Raw genomic sequence first — 18,981 nt, forward strand, 5'->3', positions numbered from 1 at the left:
AGTCTCTAAATTCAGTTAAATCCCCTTGAAATTGCAACCAAACTTTAAAATTCTATGCAAAATATTAATACTACAATTTTTGAAGAACTGGACATAGAAGAAATACAGTAGATTTTTTTTTTCTGTTAATCACTTTACCTAACTAATGCAACTTTGGGACATTTAGGTCTTATTTTTCAATCTCACTGATACTTCCATATTTTTCTGGAGTTCTCTGAACTTGTATACTGAAGTACTTCCAGAACTCTCTGCTCTTTGCTCAGAGTGACTTCACCATTGGTCTAAATAAATAAAGATGGTTGCACTTAATCTTTAAGGTAAACTTCGAGAGTTTATGTTTGTTACTGCTGTTCTTTCTGGTGTTATAGTAGTGATCAACTTCTCTGGCATTGCTTTTTTTTTTTTTTTTTTGGCTGTCATGTTTTGTTTAGTTAACGGGGCAGATTCGTAAATCAAGTTTACAGCCTAGCAGACTGCCTGAATCTTCTGAGGCAGGTTATAGTGCGAGTTTTCAAGTGGACTTTGGGTTATAAATGTGTAAATTGAAGACCTAAGTGGTATAACTTTTATCTGGGGAAAGAGGGCAGGAGGCATATTGATAGTCATGATGTTATTCCTGTAAGAGGCTATAACAGATAGCAAAGACAGATGTGTGAGGTTTTGCTGCCTGAATTAGGAATGTTTAACAGCTCAGTTTAATTAGGCATGTTTTGAGAAAATATTTCGTGGTGTGGATTGAATTTCAGGCATTCACCTACATGCATGTGGGTGGCTTTGGCTGCAGCCATCACAGCAGTACCACTGCCTGGCCCATGAAGGATTTGCAGAAGCCCAGCACATACCCAGAAGTGTGGGAAAACACTGAAGTTTGTGTTTTCCATCTGCCAGGGTGCTGCTTTCCATGGAGATTCTCAAGGGAACAGATGACATGGAGGACAGTGGTGTTGTGTGCCTTAATACCATGATGCTGAAAGCAACATTTTAGGTAAAATGGTGAGGGAAGAGTGAAGATATGTTTGGTGAGAAGCAGGCAGATTAAGCAGATTAAATTGAAGCCAGGTATGGATTACTACCAAGAGTTTTGTCTTAGGGATTTGACTACACTGTGGAATAGCAGAAAGCAAAGAACTACAGAATCATTGTTCCTCAGTAATTCTCCCAGTGAATACTCTCAGGATAGATACTGTGTCTCCAGAGGATGTTAGTGCAGGATAAATATTGCATATGAAATGCAGATAACTTTTCCAAAGCCTCCTCCGGTAGAAGAGTCCATATGAATGTTCCTGAAGTGTTCTGTGGCACCCATTGGTGCCAGGGGGTGTTTCTGGAGTGCAGGTGTGCAGTTCTCTCCTTCCTCTAAACCCTGGTGGTTTTATACAGCTAAGTTGCCAGAGCTGTGATCAGAGACACCTGCTGCCAGAGCCCAAGGATACAGGGAGTGGCGCTCGTGCCCAGCGAAGCACAATCACTGTCTGATTGTGATTGCAGTAGGGAAGAGAGGGTGAGCCCCAGCTGAGGCCCCTCCAATACCTCTGCCTCACATGGTGGATAAGTAATGGGCTGGATGGACGCAGACAGAGAGTTGTGGTCAGTGGCTCTATCTTTAGGGGGAGACTGGTGATGAGTGGTGCCACTCATCAAGGCTCTGTCTTGAGGCTGATGCCCTTCAATATCAGTGATCAAGTGCACCCTCAGTGAGTTTGCAGATGACATGAAGCTGAGCAGTGCAGTTGACACAAGAGAAGGAAGGGGTCTCATTCAGGGGGGACCCGGACAAGCTTGAGAAGTGGGCCCTCATGGAGTTCAACAAGTCAAACTGCAAGGTGCCACACCTGGGTCAGGGCAATCACAGAGGTGAGTGCAGACTGGGAGAAGCCACTGAAAACAGCCCTGCCAAGAAATACTTGGGAGCTCTGGTGGATGAAAAGCTGGAAATGAGCCAAGAGTGTGTGCTTACACCCCAGTGGTATCCTGGGCTACATCAAAAGCAGCGTAGCCAGGAGGTCGAGGGAGGTGGCTCTCCTGCACTACTCTCCTGAGAGAGCAGCTGGAGTGCTGCATCCAGCTCTGGGGCCCCCAAAATCAGAAGGTCATGGACCTGTTGGAGTAAGTCCAGAGGAGGGACATGGAGATAATAATCTGCTCTGGGCAGAAAGGTAACTCAAAAACAAGGAACTGGACTATTGCAATACTCATGATTCATGCACTTACTATCTTGATGGAGTGTCATTTTACCAGAGCCACCTGCTAAGAAAGGAAGAGAAAATGCTCTCGTATTTGGTACTAACATATTTATTTCAGCAAGGTTTTGGCAATGGAAGTCTTCTCTGAGCTGGGAAATAAGGACTAAGCTTCCTAAAGTTCTATGAAACAATTTGCAATCTTTATACCTAATACAGGAAATTTCACTGTAATTCAGGGAATTGTGTTTGCACTGTTTCAGAGGAAGGTATGTTTTCAAGTAACTGACAATTAACTGAGAATGGTAAAATAATAATTACAAAATTAGAATGAGTGTTTATTCATAAAAGAACAGGCACCTTTATAAGCTGTAATTATCTTTCTGCTAATTTGGTCTGACTGGCAAATGAAGCATACAGAAGATGATTCTTTTCCCATGCATAGCACCACTGCAGTCAGAACACTGTTAGAGGTGAGGTTTGTTGTAAAAGCAGGTCACATGGCAGCAAGTACTGATGGTGCTGAGTATCTCTTGCTCAGGGAATTCTTATTGTCAACTGAAAAGTAAAAACAACTGCAGAAATTCCTCAGTGTAGGAATAATTAACTAGAGACTGAGGCTGAAGTTTGTCACAGCACCAGTGACTTTGTACTTGAAACCAGCTCTCAACTTTTTCTGGTTATTCAGTTTGCATAATTTTTCCCCCACTCTTTTTTTTTTTATTGTTGGTGAATTGTGGGTTTCTATCTCTTGGCCCAAGAAACATGTATCTATGTACATGTCCTCTTATGTAAGGTGAAACTTGATGGAAATAATATGGACAAAGGTTCATCATGAGAGAAAGGAGACAATGATTCTGCAGAAAACTTTACTCAATCAGATACACACAGCTCCTGCAAACTGTATTTTTGGGGCAGAGGAAGGGTTGAGGGTGACGTGTCTTCTTTCACAGCATACGAGTGTTTTGGTGCAATTTATAGGAAGAATTAAGATGAGACAAATACAGTAATGTGTTAAATGCATGTCTTTGCAGATGGGAGGGGGAAATATCTGAACCATGATAGTATAATTCATGGCCAAGCAAATAACAAAGTAGAAAGTCTGCTACACATGCAAGAGTTTCACAAGCATCTTAAGGCACCAATGCAAAGTTTAAATTTGGCATTTAGTTTAACAGGAATGAGCAAATTGATTCAAAGGGTATGTGTTAAAATGAAAAGGGAAAAATTAAATCTCTGACAATAAATAGTATTTGCCTCCTGAGCAGTTCCTGTGGCATACAATAGAGTCAGGCATCAAAACAGGGCAGAGTAGGGTCTGTAAGAAGTTTGTTGTGGCAGAAGATCCAGGTTGTCAGATGCCATCCCTGGGGTATCAGCCAATGGGGTGCAGAGCATGGACAGTAACCCTCATAGCAGAGTTTGTTCATTGTTCTGTATGGCATGGACTAGGTGGGGGTAAGTAGGGCTCTGGTAGAATGATCCCCTTCTTTTTTTATAGGTTGGCCCTGAGATTAACTCAGTTGGTTAGACCATGGTGCTAAGCAGCAGTGATGCACAGTGACTCATTAGGCTGAAGAGCACTCTAGAGGGTCAGTTCTTTCACCATCCCTCAGTGTGCACATAAAGCCATTTCGAGATGGGATGATGTGACATAATTTGAGGTAGGATGCTCACTGGCATTTCAGGTTAACTGTCATGAAAATAGAACATGAACATACATACTTATTTCTTATGCTGAGGGCACATTTGGACAAAGCATAAGAATTGTAATTTATTATTCATCACATTATATTTTTTTTTACAATTAGGCAATTTATGATAATGAGATTTTTTACAGGTATTTAGCTCAAAAATTCATAACACCCTGAGATGCTATTACTGGGAAGCAGCATAGATACCTTGATGTCTTTAATGAAGTTAAAGCATAAAGAAAACAAAATTGAGGGTAGAGATTGTTCTAGAAATAAGAAAATGCAATTTCACAGGAACTAGAAAGTGTGACTAGAAAGAAATAATATGAGAAAATAATAAATTAATTTTGAGATGCGTAACTGAAAATTTGGAAGGAAGAGCTGGTAACAGCATTTATGACAGATTATGACAGTAAAAGAACTTACATACTGCAAACTAGTTTAGACAAAGAATAGGGAGAAATGGCAAATCAGCAGCATTTCTAAAGATTTTTAGTTTGGTAGGGGAGAAAGGCACTTCTCAGATTTGGAGAGAGACTCCAGCCAGAGAAATGTCCGTAGCAGTCAATTCACTGAGAACATGGGCAATCACACAGATGAAAAGCATGTCTTCTACTTTGCTGTGCTGTGCTCTAACTTAATTTGTTTCAGAGCAGCATTTCATACTTCTGATACTCTAATAAGTGTTCTGCTTTGTGACTTCTTATCCTCTGTATTAAAATTTCTAAGTAGCTGATCAAAAAGAGATGAAGCTAATAATCTAATGAACTGATTGGTGTTGTAATAATTGTGCTCATCTGATTAGTCAACAACCAAAGCTGATTTACCCTCCTTTCTTCTCAAGGCACTGCACTGATAATGGCTTTTCAAGACTGCAAAATAGATGCAGGAAGGCACTTGAAACTCAGATGTGACAGGGAGATTGCTTTGTAGGTTAAGGGAATCATCTTACTTGAGTAATCATGATCCTATTTGTTTGTTCCTCCAGGTTGATAGGATTGCATATTGCTTGTGTTTTTTCTGGAACCTAATCTTTATTCATAGGATTTTTAGAGCGGTAACTCTGTTAAATATACCTATTTACATTGTTTCTGGTCTTATTTTTGCAATTATCTTTTTCACTGAGTTCTAAAACCAAAGCAAGAGAGCAGTATAACTTTCTAATACTTTGAATTGTAAGACCCAAGAAGAACTGCATTCCTGATAATGCTTTTAAATGTTTCAAACTTAAGGGCAGAGGCAAACAGACTTACTGAGCTTAAGTGTCTACTAAAGTATATAAAAAGAATGTGCATTACGTTGTAATACCTCATCCAGAACTTTCAGGTTTGGTTTAGTAAAAACAGTGTCAACTTAAAAATCAGCATACCCAATGGAAAAGTGAAAATCAGAGCATAGAAAGTAGAATCTTATGTCAAAATGGAATCCAAAATTAATCTCTAATACCATTATTTATTCTCATATTTATACAACTAGAAAGTCACATCTAAACTGTCATCTAGCCCAAGTAGAATACTTGTTTGAGTGAGAAACCAAAATGACAGTGTCATCCCATCCCAGGGTTTAAAGTAGTTTTTCCTCATAGAGATGCTTTCCTGAGTTGCTATGTCTGAAATAAGCTCTTTTTATTTTTTTTTTTTCCAAGATGTAACTTTCATGTTTGCCTACAAACACGTTCACATCCCTTTATCATCAAACTAGGAGAACTCATTTCAGCTTCCCATCCTTTCAAAGTGTTTGTTTATTTGGAAATGTAAAATTACTGGGTTTATACTTGAATCACAGATTTCTCTTCTTGCATCATGTAATAGAAGGAGTTTGACAGTTGTGGCACTTAGCTTTTTACTACATGTGTTTGGTTGCTCTTAAACTGAATTTGTATGGCCAGTGGGTCTATGTGGCATATGGACTGTTTTCCATGTAACAGACATTCACGAGATATTTAAATGGGCTGGTTTTTCTGGCAAACTGACTTCTTACTGTTCATTTGTTTGCATGAGCCACAAAGGAGACCAAGACAGGGACCTTTAATTTATGCATTAAAGCTCTTTTTTCTTTTATAGTTGTCAGTTAAGAGAGTTTAGGGACAGGACTCACCACAATGCAAGACACTCAAATGACTGAGAAAGTTTTAATGCAGAGATATTTGGCTTCAAATCACTTCCTTTTTTGCTTCTAAGAGGTAGTGCAATGACATTCTTTACACACAGACTTCTGAGTGTGCTGGAGACCCAGTTCTAAGTGCCTTATTAGAATGGAGTAGAGGATGGCTCCAGAGGGTACAAAATCTCTAGTACTGAGTTCATCATTACTTAAGAGAGGGGAGAAAGGATGCACAAATTAGTCCTTTAAAACCGAAAGATATTTAACTTTAAATAAACTTAAATAAACTTCAAGAAAGTATAACCCAAAGTCTGTTTTTAATAGGTTTTGCTCTTAGATTTGGCAGGGTTTTTCTGATTACAGAAATTATACTTGTGAAACTTTTTTATAGATTTTGTTGTTGTTGTTAAGGAGTTTCATTAAATAAGCAAACTGGTCTGTTAGAAAAAGCATCATGCTTATATTTTTAATTAACTGTTAATTTTATGTGATGGTCTGTTCCTTTTCTATTACTATAGTCAAATATGGTAGAACATGCCAACTAGTACTAACCAATTTCAGGTAAAACCTGGCAGCAGGTCAGGAATGTATTTTGGCCCCATGCTGGATTCTGAAGTTGCCCTTTTATCATGACCAACTCAGGTGTTGAAATATTTTTGAGTGCATGGAAAAGAGGCTTGCATATATTCCTGAAAAGCACTAGAGATACACTGGGATTAAGTCAAGGGGAAAGAGCTGTCAAAACTAAGACTTTTTTTTTTTTTTTCATTTGTTAGTACTAGTTGTTCTTAAGATAAAAAAAAAAAAAAGGTCAAATACACCAAAGGATGGCAAGAAACTTCACACACTCTGAGAAGTTGGCTAAATTCCTTTTCCAAGTTTCAGGTACAAATGAAAATCCTTTCCCCAGCTGTTGTGTATGTTATAATTTTGACTGAAAGAGACTGATTTTTCTTTACAGCTAAAATTATATTAGAGAAATAACATTCAAGCAATTTTATAAAGAGATCTCAGCAGAGTAAGGCATGCTGGTACACTCAGAATAATATTATAGACACAGTAAATTACTACCTTTTACAGATAGTATATTTCTTTGATGCTTACTCCAAACTCTAAAGCATTTTGTCTCCTTCTTTTCAATTGTTCTTAAGAATGCAGTCATAATACCAAGTTTTTCCTGAGACTATAGCCTACAAAAAGTAAAAATAGGGGAGATTTTTATTCTTGTGGAGTTATTTTTGCTAGGGCAGCTCATGCAAGTCAAAGACTTCCCCACAGTCCTAAACAGGACAAATAGCAGCTTCATCTTTTAGTGGAAAAGAAAAGTAGATATAGAAATGATGTACAAATAATCTGAATTATAATACTTTAGAGATTGCTTGAATGGTTAATGCAGAGAAAGGCAATTAAGAACATCAAAACAGACCAATATATAAGCATATGAAGAAAATAACCTGAAACACAATAGGTAGAATGAGGTTAATTGAAAACCATTTATGTCTGATCAGTTTTGTTCTGAATAAGATAACAAGCTGAACAGAAAAATGAAAATGGACTACTTTCCAATGTTGAAGCATCTTACACAGTAATTTGGAGTTTTCACAGTGCCCAGAGTAGGTAGCCAGGAAAGAAATATGGAATGAGAGCAGTAATACTTCCTCAGGGCATGCTCCCACTGGCCTCATAAGTGTTTCACCGAGTGCTGGTGGCGGAGAGTGATACCTGAATTTGGCAGCCTCAGGGCCATCCTTCTCCTCAAATTTGTCCTGTTGCTCTTCAGTCCATGCCAGGAGTAAGAGCTGCAGAGTCCTCTGTAGGACAGAGGTGCCTGAGCTAATGCTGGTATTTAATGCTGGATCATCAAAAGCTGATGCTGTTATATTTACATTCTTGCAGTCTTCAACACATCTAGAGCTCCATTTAGCAACATGACAATTGTAAATGGAGAAAAGTGTCTTGATGCTGACATATTTAAACTATTCCCATTATGACCTTCAGAGTCTGTACCACAGCAGGTCTGTCCAAGGGCAGTGACACAATATTTCAGCTTTTACTGAATGAATGGATGGTGTATTAAAATCTGTATAAACAGATGAGCATTAATGAGTGCAGTAATTTTTATGAAGCCAAATATTACATGTCAGAGAAATTAAATGTCAAAACAGAAATTTGATGCAGGTAGGATTTTTTATACCATAATTTAAAAGATTCCCTCAATACACCATGTGTAATTCTGTGTATTGTAGTTAAACAGAATTGCACATCAAATGAAAACACAGCAAAAGAGAAGAGTAGTTAGAATTTTTTTTTCTTTCAGAGGAAGCTATGGTTGATATACCATGACATCTTATCAAAATTGTTCATGCCAGAAAAATCGAGGTGGTTTTGGGTTTGTTTTACAGAGACAGTTTCTTTTAAGATGTTTATTGCAGTTCATGTGCTTTCCTATTCTGTATCTTTCAAAACTAGCAAAATAGCAAAAAATGATGTTAGGACTCAACTGCTTCACAAATCATACAGAGCAGTCATTAAAAACAATGCATTTAGCCTTAGGATTGGACATTCAGAAGCACAGCTGTAAACAGCAGCACTGCTGAGTGCTTGACTTGGTAGGCTAATTGCTCTGATGCTTTGAAAACAACAGGTACAACTGAATAACCAAAGCTAAATAACATTGTCATAGCATTTGATAGAAAGGTTAATAACCAAGACTGTATCCACATTAGACTGTCAGATGTTTGTCTAATTGCAAAGTATTGTTTTAAAGTGAAAGTGATACCTAAGAGAGAAAGATCTCACGTAGGCAAATTCCTCGCTGATATAGACTGGTTTTCTTTAACTACAGTTAAGCCATTCTAATTAATACAGGACAGTTTTCTCCAAAACTTATGTTATACTTAACACACATGCAGGATTGCTAAATTCTGACAGCCAGTGTATAGATAAAAAAAGCTATAAGTGGTGCTAAGAATACTTAGCAAGAAGAAATCTTTCTGATTTTGGTGATACTGCACTGAACTGTCATTCAAATCACGAAAAGGTAAAGGGATATCTGTGGCAGTGACTGAAAAATCTATTTTAATTTATTTTTACTTCCAAACTATAAGCTGATTTTATAATCACTGAAAACCTAACACTTAAAAACTCTTAAGAATGAAGAATGAACCATCTTGTGTTTTCTTAGGTTTTGTCTCACTGCCTTGTTTAAATTTCTATTTTGTCTGAGAAACAGCTAGTCTTATCAGCTAGTTTAGTTTTCAGCAATAAGAGATGATTTTTAAAAGTCTTACTGTACAAATGATAAATAATCAGAATTTGTGTAAAAGTTACATTAGTAACCAGAACTACTACGGCTAACCTATTTATTCCATGTCCAAAGGCTGCACTGAGTACTTACAGATAAACCTTTGTGACTTGAGGTCTACTCCACTATAAAAAGCCCCTCAAATTGTACTGACAACACTGGGCACACTTGATGGATACATGCATGGTGTTAATTGCTTCATTTTGCTGTCTGTGTCATTGTAATAGACCCTTGCAGCAAAGAGCCTGAATGCTGACAGAAACAGCTGGGAGTGCACAGGAAAAGCAATAGCTCTTAGGGGATCATGTGTTACATGGCAGACCAGCTCAGAGAATCATCACCAGGGCATCTCCTGATGGGACTGGGGATGCCAGGTTGCCCCCGAGACAAGGCTTGGTCCCTGAAGGAGAAATGCTCAGTCAATCAGATAGAAATAGAAACAAGCAGCATATAAAAGAGCACATCTAGAGGAGGTCAGTTTCAGGGTGGGGTTTTGTTGGTTTGGGTTTTTAATTTAAAGAAAATTATTTAGTGTGCCAGTTGTAACTCAGTATCATGAGGGCTTTTTCCTTGCTAGTTGTCCTCAGGCAAACATAATCACAGTTGCTATAATATTAATGGGTTGGTGTAGTTCTTGATTAATGTAAACCTTTCCCCCTTGCTGTGAAAAATCTTTTTATGGTGGCTATTGTAACATGTAGAAAGATGAAAAGGACTGAGGCTTTTATGATTAGTCCCTCTTACATAAAACTTCTTGGAATAATTATATACTTGGAAAGCCCCTGAAGTTTCATGCCGAAGATAACTTGTGCTTTCCAGCTAATTTAGGATATTATCCTTCCTGTGTCTGTCCTCTCTTATATCAGTCCATGGCAAAAATATTACATATACCAGATATTAAACATGCTTTCTCTTTTTATCACGGGGCTCTGAGGAATACCTGTCTCAATTTCACCTTTGCTAATTGCAGTCTGCGATCTGCAGACTGGTAGCTGCTACAGGGAAGGTCCTACTACTTGGCATGATCTGAGCATGCTTAGGGAAGGCAGGTGCAGATGCTTTAATTCTTTCTTTGAGATGGGTAAAACTGCCACTGGGAGTAGTGTCAACAGCTTGCTAACTATTCCCATATCCAGAGGTGGCTTGCCTTCTGGATGATCTTTCCATAGAAATCCATGTCCCTCCCCTGTAGAAGGCAGATGATTTTAGTTATCCTAGAATCATAAGAACCTCCCACAGTTTGTATGAGTGTATGGAAAATTACCCTAAAGCAGAAAGAAATTGTTTGGCACCACCCATCTTCCCCTACCTCAAAGCCTGACAATTATATTGAATAACTAATGCAAGTGCCAGGATTGACAGGAGTCGGGTGTGTTCTGCACAGTGCACTCCTTTATACCACACCCTTCATATCCCTAGAGTCTTGGATTGACATGCCCTAAGTATGGAGGATCATGCCTGATAATAGTTTTCAGGTGATGATATGATAGTTGGCACATTTTCCCATGAAACTGAAGCTGGATTATTTTAGTTCAATTCCTAGGTAATTAGCAAAGTCAATCTGCCATTTGCTCAGAAAAGCAGTTTGATGAGCCATGGGTCTGAGCTCTTGCTCTGACTACCCATTCCTAGTGTTCCTCTCATGAGAAGATGTCTACATTAACTGGGTTTTAGAGGTCTAACCAGGACCTTCTAACTAAACTGAGAGTTATTCTTTAGCCCTCTGTATTCTTAGTATTTCTGCATGACTGGATTCTATTTGAAATTCATTTTATGGGTTTATGGCAGGCTGAAGGACTCCTTGCCTGTTAGATTCAAAATGACAGCCTATGGCTCACATACACGATGAGTAGAGTTGACACAAAGAATTAAAGTATACAGGGTGATCAAGCTGGGCTGCATTTAGAATGGAGAAGTATTTTTTCCCTGAAAACTTGTGCATCATATCTCCCCATCCTGTAAAACATCCAGAAAACATGGTTTCACCTGTTTGAAAAACGACAGTGGAAAAATATACACTGACTTAGTGGGACATCTTACTATCCGTAGATACTACTAATGTTCCAATTTAACATCTGCCCAGTGACCTATAAATTCAGAAATGACAAATCATGTGTTATTTCCTGTCACACTGACAGCTACAGCATGTCCAAGTTAACAATGAGAAATAAAATTAAGACGACAGAGTGTTTTCTTTGACCGCTTATTTAATCTGGAACTTGTTTCTCTTTTGCAGAACTACATAGCCACAGAGACCCTCTGTGAATGATTAACAGTGATTACTTCAGTAGAGGTGACATGAGGCTAGCTAGATATTGGGATGTATTTATTTTGAAATAATCAATTGATTATTTCTGCCAAAATGCTGATGCAAGGTTTGGATTTGTCTTGTTTTTTAGTTATTTCCTGTGTGAATAAATGCACCATATCTTGGTGAGGGCTGTAGTAGCTACAAGTCAGTGCAGAAAATAAACAGTGGCTTTTGTAAGAAAAGGAAAGGCAGACATGGGAATTCAGAATATCCATCTCTTGATTACAGGAGCAACTGGAGCATAATGAGAAAAGATGATAAACAGAAGAACCCAGCTCGACAGCTCCTCCATACAGAGCCAGGAAATGCATTCTCTGTGCAAGCTGTGCCCCTGGTGTGTCTGTATTGCTTTGTGCAAAGGCCTCATATTCTTTGTTTGCTGTAAATGAATGAGGCAGATAGTTCACAGCTCAGGGACTATAAGGTTGTCTACATTGCTGTCTTGGTGAGGAGGAGTTTCTGGTGAACTTGGAGAGGAGCTGAGAGGCTGACAGTCTATGCAGGCTCTGGACAGTCAAGGTGATGTGCAGTTGGCTTTGATAGAGAGAAGGAAAAATCACTTCAGTGAGAAGATCAGGGAGACGATATCTCTCTCTTTCTCCTGGGTGTCTAAATCTCAGTCTATTTTGAAAGCTTGCACTCAGTATATAAAGAAGCCTGGACACATTATTCTAGTACAGACTTGAAGATCTGTCTCTGTTTAAAAGGATTCAGGAATATTTCAGGTTTTTTTTTTTTTCATAGTGGTGCAAAGCTGTGCTGAGAACTCTTCCTCAGCATCCTTCCATTATAATTTGTGCAGTTGCTCTTGTAGGGCTGGATACAACTTTCTTTCTTCATCACAGAGTCATAGGATCATAAAATGGTTTGGATTGGAAAGTGTCTTGAAGACTATTGAGTTTCAACACCTTATTATGGACAGCAACACCTTCCACTAGACCAGATTGCTCAGAGCCCCCATCCAACCTGGCCTTGAACACTAGCCAGGAATGGGACATCCACAACTTCTTTGGGTAACCTGCACCAGTGCCTCAATGCCCTCTCTCCATCTATATTTATCTACCTACTGCTGACTTTATCTGCCTAGAGGGTAAGAGAATGAAATTTCAGAAAGAAGTCAAATAATCTTCTTGTCCTCACTATATACCCCACAATGAGCTTGTCCATGAGTCCACTACTCTGGTTTTCCTACATGTGCTTCCCTTTTGGAATATTGGTGGAGCTCTTGCCTTTAAAGGGGGGTGGGCTACTCTACTTTAGGTGGAGTCCCCAGCCCTGCAAATACAGGGCACAGGCACTGTTTGGGGAAAACCATGCTCTATATTTTTACCTTCTTATTTCTGCCACACAAAGGTAAGTCAGAAATTTCCATCACTTCAGAGGGAGAGAGTTTTTCCAATTGATGTTGTCCAGACCCTACTTCCTGATTACAGAAGAAAGTTTCTCCATGAACTGGAGGAAAACCCCTCACCTGCTGATCTTATAGAAGCAGAGAGAATAGAGGAAGAGGCATTGGATTTCAGGGACCATAGGAACCAGACAATACAAAACTTGCAAGCTGTTATGAAGGGCAGGCTTCTGATGTGTAATGTGGCAAAAAATGAGGGTTTTTAAGGAGAGTGAATTTGTTTGCTAGAGAGATACAAGAATTCATTCTAGTGGTCCAGGGCTGTATCTTTTCTGTCAAGCTGTCTGCTGGGGTGAAGGGAATAGTATTGAATTAATTGGGCCAGTTTGTGTGTGGGAGAACTGCACTAATTAGGACTGTGTGGGGATGCAAGTCTAGATGGTAAATCATATATGTTTAGGGGGCAGAGTCAATTAGGAACCTGCATTGGAAGAATTGGGGGATTGTCCAGTTATAAGACTGCTGCTTTGAGGGAATGAAAATGGTGGGGTTTTTTAGATACTAAGGAGGCAGAACAGGATGAAGTAGATAGAGCAGAAAAAGAATGGAAAGGAAACGTAGCCCTAAGTCCTCTCATCTTCCTCCATCTGAAATTCTTTCCCCCTTCCCAAGATTCCTGTGATTTTTCCACTTTTAATGCAAAGGTCATTGAAAATGCCATAAAAGATACAAAGTGCCTTGCCTTCTTCCCAAATTCAAGGGCCAATGTCCTCCCTTCCATTTCCACACATTAGCATTGAATGCATAGGTCTCGTGTGTGTGCTTGTTATGTTCTTTCTTTTTATAAACTTCAGTAGTGGGGAAAGAAGAACTACAGACAAGCCACATCAGCAAAGGCTTAGCTTCCCCTACTGAAAGAGACTCTGAAACGTTTTATCCCCTTCTTGAGGTTGCTAGTTCACCCATTTCCAAATCAAACCTGCTATGCAAATTTTCATGCAGTTTTTCTCTGGGAGACTTGATATTAGCAAATATAGATTCTGTTTGTAAATGCTCATTCATGCTTATTTGTTTCTTTGTGTATCAGTACTTTGAACTTTATGACACAATATGTTATGCAGTGAATTTTGTTTTAATTGGATTTGTATAAATGTGTTCAGAAGGCCATGTGGCCCCATCTAAGGAACACAAGAATTACAATATTATTATAATAGTCTGAGGCCTTAAGTTTTGCAATGTAAAATAAACTACGTAAAGAGAAGTTGGGGAGGCATTAATGTTCTCTCAAAATGAAAGAGGAAAGGAAACACTCATGTAAAATGAGAAGCAAGCAACAGCAGGTGTTTTATATTAGGCTCTGATAATATTTTTCTCTCAAGTTAAGAACCCTAACTACTGGATCTTCAATTCCTAGGAGATGTATTTGGCAAAACCTCTAGACTTTTTAAATGCATATTTTAAAAAGTAGGGAAGGAGGGGACGGAGGAAGGCAGGGAGGAAGGAAGGAAGGCAATTATCAGCCCTTCTCCAAATTTTAGTGGGCCATGAGTCTCCCCATGCAGGTGGGCGCATGCTGCTTGGCCACTCAGCCCCATCCTGTGGAGGACCTGATGTCTTCCATTTGTTCCCCTCTGCGTTACATTTCCTGAGCTCATCCACAGCTGTCTCCATTATTCACAGCTCTGAAGTGATGAGAGGAAGAAAGAAAACATGTGTTTTATCTGTATGTGAACTGTGAGAAGGTTTCATGCGGGCAGTGGGCAGGGAGCCGTGGAGATAGTGACCCTTGCTGTTGCCTTGCAGGAATGTCAGCTCTGCTGGAGAGGAGGCTCGCAGAAGAATGAGGGAGTGTGATGGCCTGACAGATGCATTGCTGTACGTGATCCAGTCTGCTCTGGGGAGCAGTGAAATTGATAGTAAGGTTTGTCATCTTTGTCTTTTCAGCAGCAAATACAGGTATTCAGGGTACATGGGGACTATAAATAGGCAATCTTTTTCATTATATTATTTTTTTAATGCATTGTGAGGAATGTCTTAGCAAAGCATAATTCAGCCCATCTTTTCCTTTTTTTTTTCTGCTGAGCTTTGCAGAAATGCTCAGCAGAAAAAAAAATTATTTTAGTGTGCTAAGCATTGTATTTATACCTGTGTAGTGTGCACAGGTAGGCATGTCATCCTCTCTATTGAATTATTGAAGTAGAAAATACGATACTGGTTTAAGAAGAGCAAATATATTCCATGTAAAGTTCCTTACATTGCTTTGCCAGTTTTACCTTAAAATTGATTTTTAGTATCCAGTATGAGAACTAATGAGAGTGAGGTAGGCTTAGAAGGCAAACAAGCAAAAAAAAATTGGGCAATTAATAGGCAGTTTTGCAGTAAAACCAACATTATTTCTTCTTTGAAGAGGATCAATGAATGCTTTCAATAACAACTGTGTTAAGATGCCTCATTATGTCAACTTTGCTTCTCTTAAAATGCTAGGATATGAACAAGCTTCTCCAGAGGTGAAAGGCGCTCCCTAATTAAAAAGACTCCAAGCATTTACAAATTGAAGATTTTTAATGCATTAAAGTATTCCAGAGAAGAAGAAAAGGGCCAGTTTCTTTTGCTTGCAGTATACAGTGCTAAATTAATTACAGTTGCTGCTCTAGGGCAACCTTGGTCCATTTGCAAACCCCTAGGAATTGCAGGAGAGCAGCCTTTTAGGCAGCAAGGTTTCAAAGCTCACTGGGCTTGTATTTCCAAATAATACTTCACAGAGTTGTCTGTGTACCCCCATGGGTTTATAGATTTGAGAGGAATAATCTCCAGCAGTCTCTGGTTACCATCTGAATCAAATAGGAGAAATTTGCACGTGAATTCAGGGGACAGAGAGAGGAATTAAAGAGAGCTTCATAGCATGAGGTGCTGGGCTAAGAGCATGGCTTTGTTTTTTTTAAGAAAAGAAAAAACCCTCAAAACACCCAAAAAATCTCACAACCCATTACCCTGTAATCAAATTTCCATTAATAGAAGTTTAGTAGAGGGATGCTCGAAGGACACCAACCCACAAGGCAGGCACAATACCTGGCAGCAGGGTTTTGGACAAACTTGGCTGTCGCCAGCCCCCACTACCCCACTTCCTTCAGAGCAGCCCCCAAACACAGGGGTGTTTTTAACTTCATTAGCTTCAGAGTAGCTTAAAAGTAGCTAGAGTAGAAAAACTAGTGATCTTGTACTTAGCTCCCTTATGATGAAACTGAGAACAAAATAAGGAATTAAAGGATCCTTGAAAGTGAAGTCTGTCCAGCTGTGTGGTTAGAACCAGCTTTCTTGGCTTGTAGGAGTTCACCTTAATAGAGAAGGTGTTGATTGAATTTGAGCCTTGGAAGTTTGCTTATCAGTTTTTAGTTTAAGGTAACATTGTCCTCATGGTGGCTCAGCTTATGTTTTCCACAAAATGAGAATTTTAAATGCAAAAACTATGACTTATTAAAAGGAAAATGAGAGTTTAGTATTCTAATCAACAAATGCAAAGCTTCAACTTCAGCATACTATACCAAAAGTGAAAAAAATTCATGTTAAAAAAAAAAAACAAAGAGGCAGCAAAGTTTGAAAAATAATTATGGTCACTGTGATGTTTGCAAAGCTTTCAGCTATGAAAAGGTGCACTAAGAACACTTTCTAGACATAGACACATGCACGCATACATATTTCTACATGTGTTTATATATTTGGCAGAAATTTCAAATTAGTACAAGTGTATTGCAAAATTGAGACATTTCATCTATGTTAAAAAACAGATATATAAATACTCCTGTATAGATGAATCTGAATTCAATGTCACCTCTGGAGCTTCGTGTCATCACAAAAAACATGTGCTGAGTGCATACCTAGCAGAAGCTCATGCCATATGTGAAAGTAAACCAAGCCCCATCTGTTTGCCTCACTGGTGAATATGGCAGAATATGGTAGAGCTGAAAGTCTCACAGTCATTCCATTCTGGGTTAATGGAGCAAAAGAGCTGAGATGTAGTGGCTATTGCTTTTTATCTCCATAGAGCACTAGGAACAGTGGAAATAAATAAAAATAGATAGAGAATGACTTTTTTAACCATGCTTTACTTGTGTGCAGAAAATTAAGCTCATATCCTTCTTATTAGGGATAATCAAACCAAATTGAACCAACTAAATGAGTAGGTTTCACGTCTAAACTGAACTTCTTTTAGACTTGGAGAAATTAGGTTGAATTACAAGTGAATTTTCCTCCACTGGGTCTCATCCATTTATGGATTCCTGCTTGCATCTTCTACAGAAGGCTCAACCTATTAGGAAGATAAATGGATGAAAGGGAAAGGCTGCACACAAGGTATCTGTTTGCAGCCTGGCTAGAAGCAGTAAAAGCAGCAAGACAGATTTCTAGTTCTACTTCTGGGACTGGAGAAACATCATCTGTTCATGCTACAAGTACTTGTGAAATGGAACTCAGATCCCAATTTTATGGCAATTTACATAGAATTTTTGCCAGAAAAAAAGGTTATTTCTGGTTTTAAAAGGACAAAACCCAGGATCTATTGCCATTTTCTGTTTGTAGCATTTTCTGTTCACTGAGGTGGGAGTTTCCTGACATTTGGAGTGTTCAGGTTCTCTTGATCACTTTTTACCTTGACATCTGTTTCACATGGGGCTCCAGTGTGAAATTCAGAACAACAAAAAAACTCACAGAAAAGTATTGTCAAGATGACTGATTTGTTACCATAAAAATTTCTGAATCTCTTAACCTATGATTAACTGGGGAGCACTCAGAAATGTGCACATAAGAATTGTGCTGAGAAAATGCACATGCAAAGATAGATGAAATTCCTTCTGCTTCGTATTCAGAGTGAGCAAGGGGAGGATTTTAATATTTTTCTGGTTTTGTTTTCTGTATTTTTCTTTTTGTCTTACTTTTCAGACCGTTGAAAACTGTGTGTGCATTTTGAGGAACCTCTCATACAGGCTAGCTGCAGAAACATCTCAGGGACAGCAGATGGGAACAGATGAACTTGATGGATTACTCTGTGGTGATGCCAATGGAAAAGATGCAGAGAGTTCAGGGTGCTGGGGGAAGAAGAAGAAGAAAAAGAAATCACAAGATCAGGTAATGAAAGTTATTTGCAGCTGTGTTGTGAGTAGTTGAAGTGCCCATAATTTAAAATATAAATAATTAATGCACTCTATTAGAAATTAAATGCATGATGCATAATATACAAAACTGTTGTCCTTGTTAATTAGCTGAGAGCTTAAAGTAGAATATGACTCTGGAGTAATAAAATGTGTTTGCTTGAGAAATTGTACATTATGTGGTGCACCTGGAAACTGTAGTCATGGGTACACTGTGAATGCCATAAATACTGTAAAATGCTCTTTGAAAGAAGGCCATTTCTAATGAAAAGTGTAATCTGCATATACTTTACACTGTACTTCCACAGAGCCACGTGTGTGTAGAAAGGCTTTAATGCAAACAAACATCAGGCTTGTATATATACAGTCGCTTCAAAGTTAGTCTTGTACCATATCTCTACACACTGAGAGAAAACTGTATAGGACTGAATCAAGTCATACGAGTGAATGTTAAAAAAGCATTCATATTTTGATATATTTAATGTTGTTGCCAAAGAAAAATTGAAAAGCAAAGTCTTGATTGCTTCCTCAAGTTATTTGACAGGTTATAATTTTGGGTCGGTTGATTTTTAAAGTGTATTTTTCTCCTTTTTTAGCCCCTTAAGAACTTATAATTTGGAGAATACTGACAGTTATATTACAGAGAAAGACACTTGTATCTGTACACACAGCAAATAGCAATAAGAATGGCTTCTGATTTATGGGCTTTTTCAGACAGCCTGTGCTATCAGCAGTAGTTTTCCACCTCTTCCTACACTTAGTCACTTTTTTTGCATTGTAGTTTATTTCTGTTTCAGGAATATTTTCAAAGAAAATATTTGAGTAAGCAGTTCAGTGCACAGGGTAATAAATGATGTCAACCAGTACTGAAAATATTCCTGAGTCCCTAAAGCCAAA

General features: G+C 38.6%; 1 protein-coding gene across 11 annotated transcripts in view; it reads left to right on the forward strand.

Annotated features, from left to right (window-relative positions):
* Positions 1-18,981, forward strand: part of CTNND2 (catenin delta 2) — a 631,469-nt gene that overhangs the window by 521,537 nt on the left and 90,951 nt on the right. For all 11 annotated transcript variants that reach the window (XR_008434168.1, XM_053959428.1, XM_053959656.1 and 8 more), the window contains 2 exons: positions 14,744-14,861; positions 17,876-18,061. Coding sequence is in view for 10 of the 11 variants with exons in the window: in XM_053959428.1 (XP_053815403.1) it covers positions 14,744-14,861; positions 17,876-18,061 (304 nt within the window). In the remaining variant the exon portion in view is untranslated. The remainder of the gene's footprint in view (positions 1-14,743; positions 14,862-17,875; positions 18,062-18,981) is intronic.

Source organism: Vidua chalybeata, chromosome 1 (assembly GCF_026979565.1).
Source record: "Vidua chalybeata isolate OUT-0048 chromosome 1, bVidCha1 merged haplotype, whole genome shotgun sequence".
NCBI classification, from domain to species: domain Eukaryota; kingdom Metazoa; phylum Chordata; class Aves; order Passeriformes; family Viduidae; genus Vidua; species Vidua chalybeata.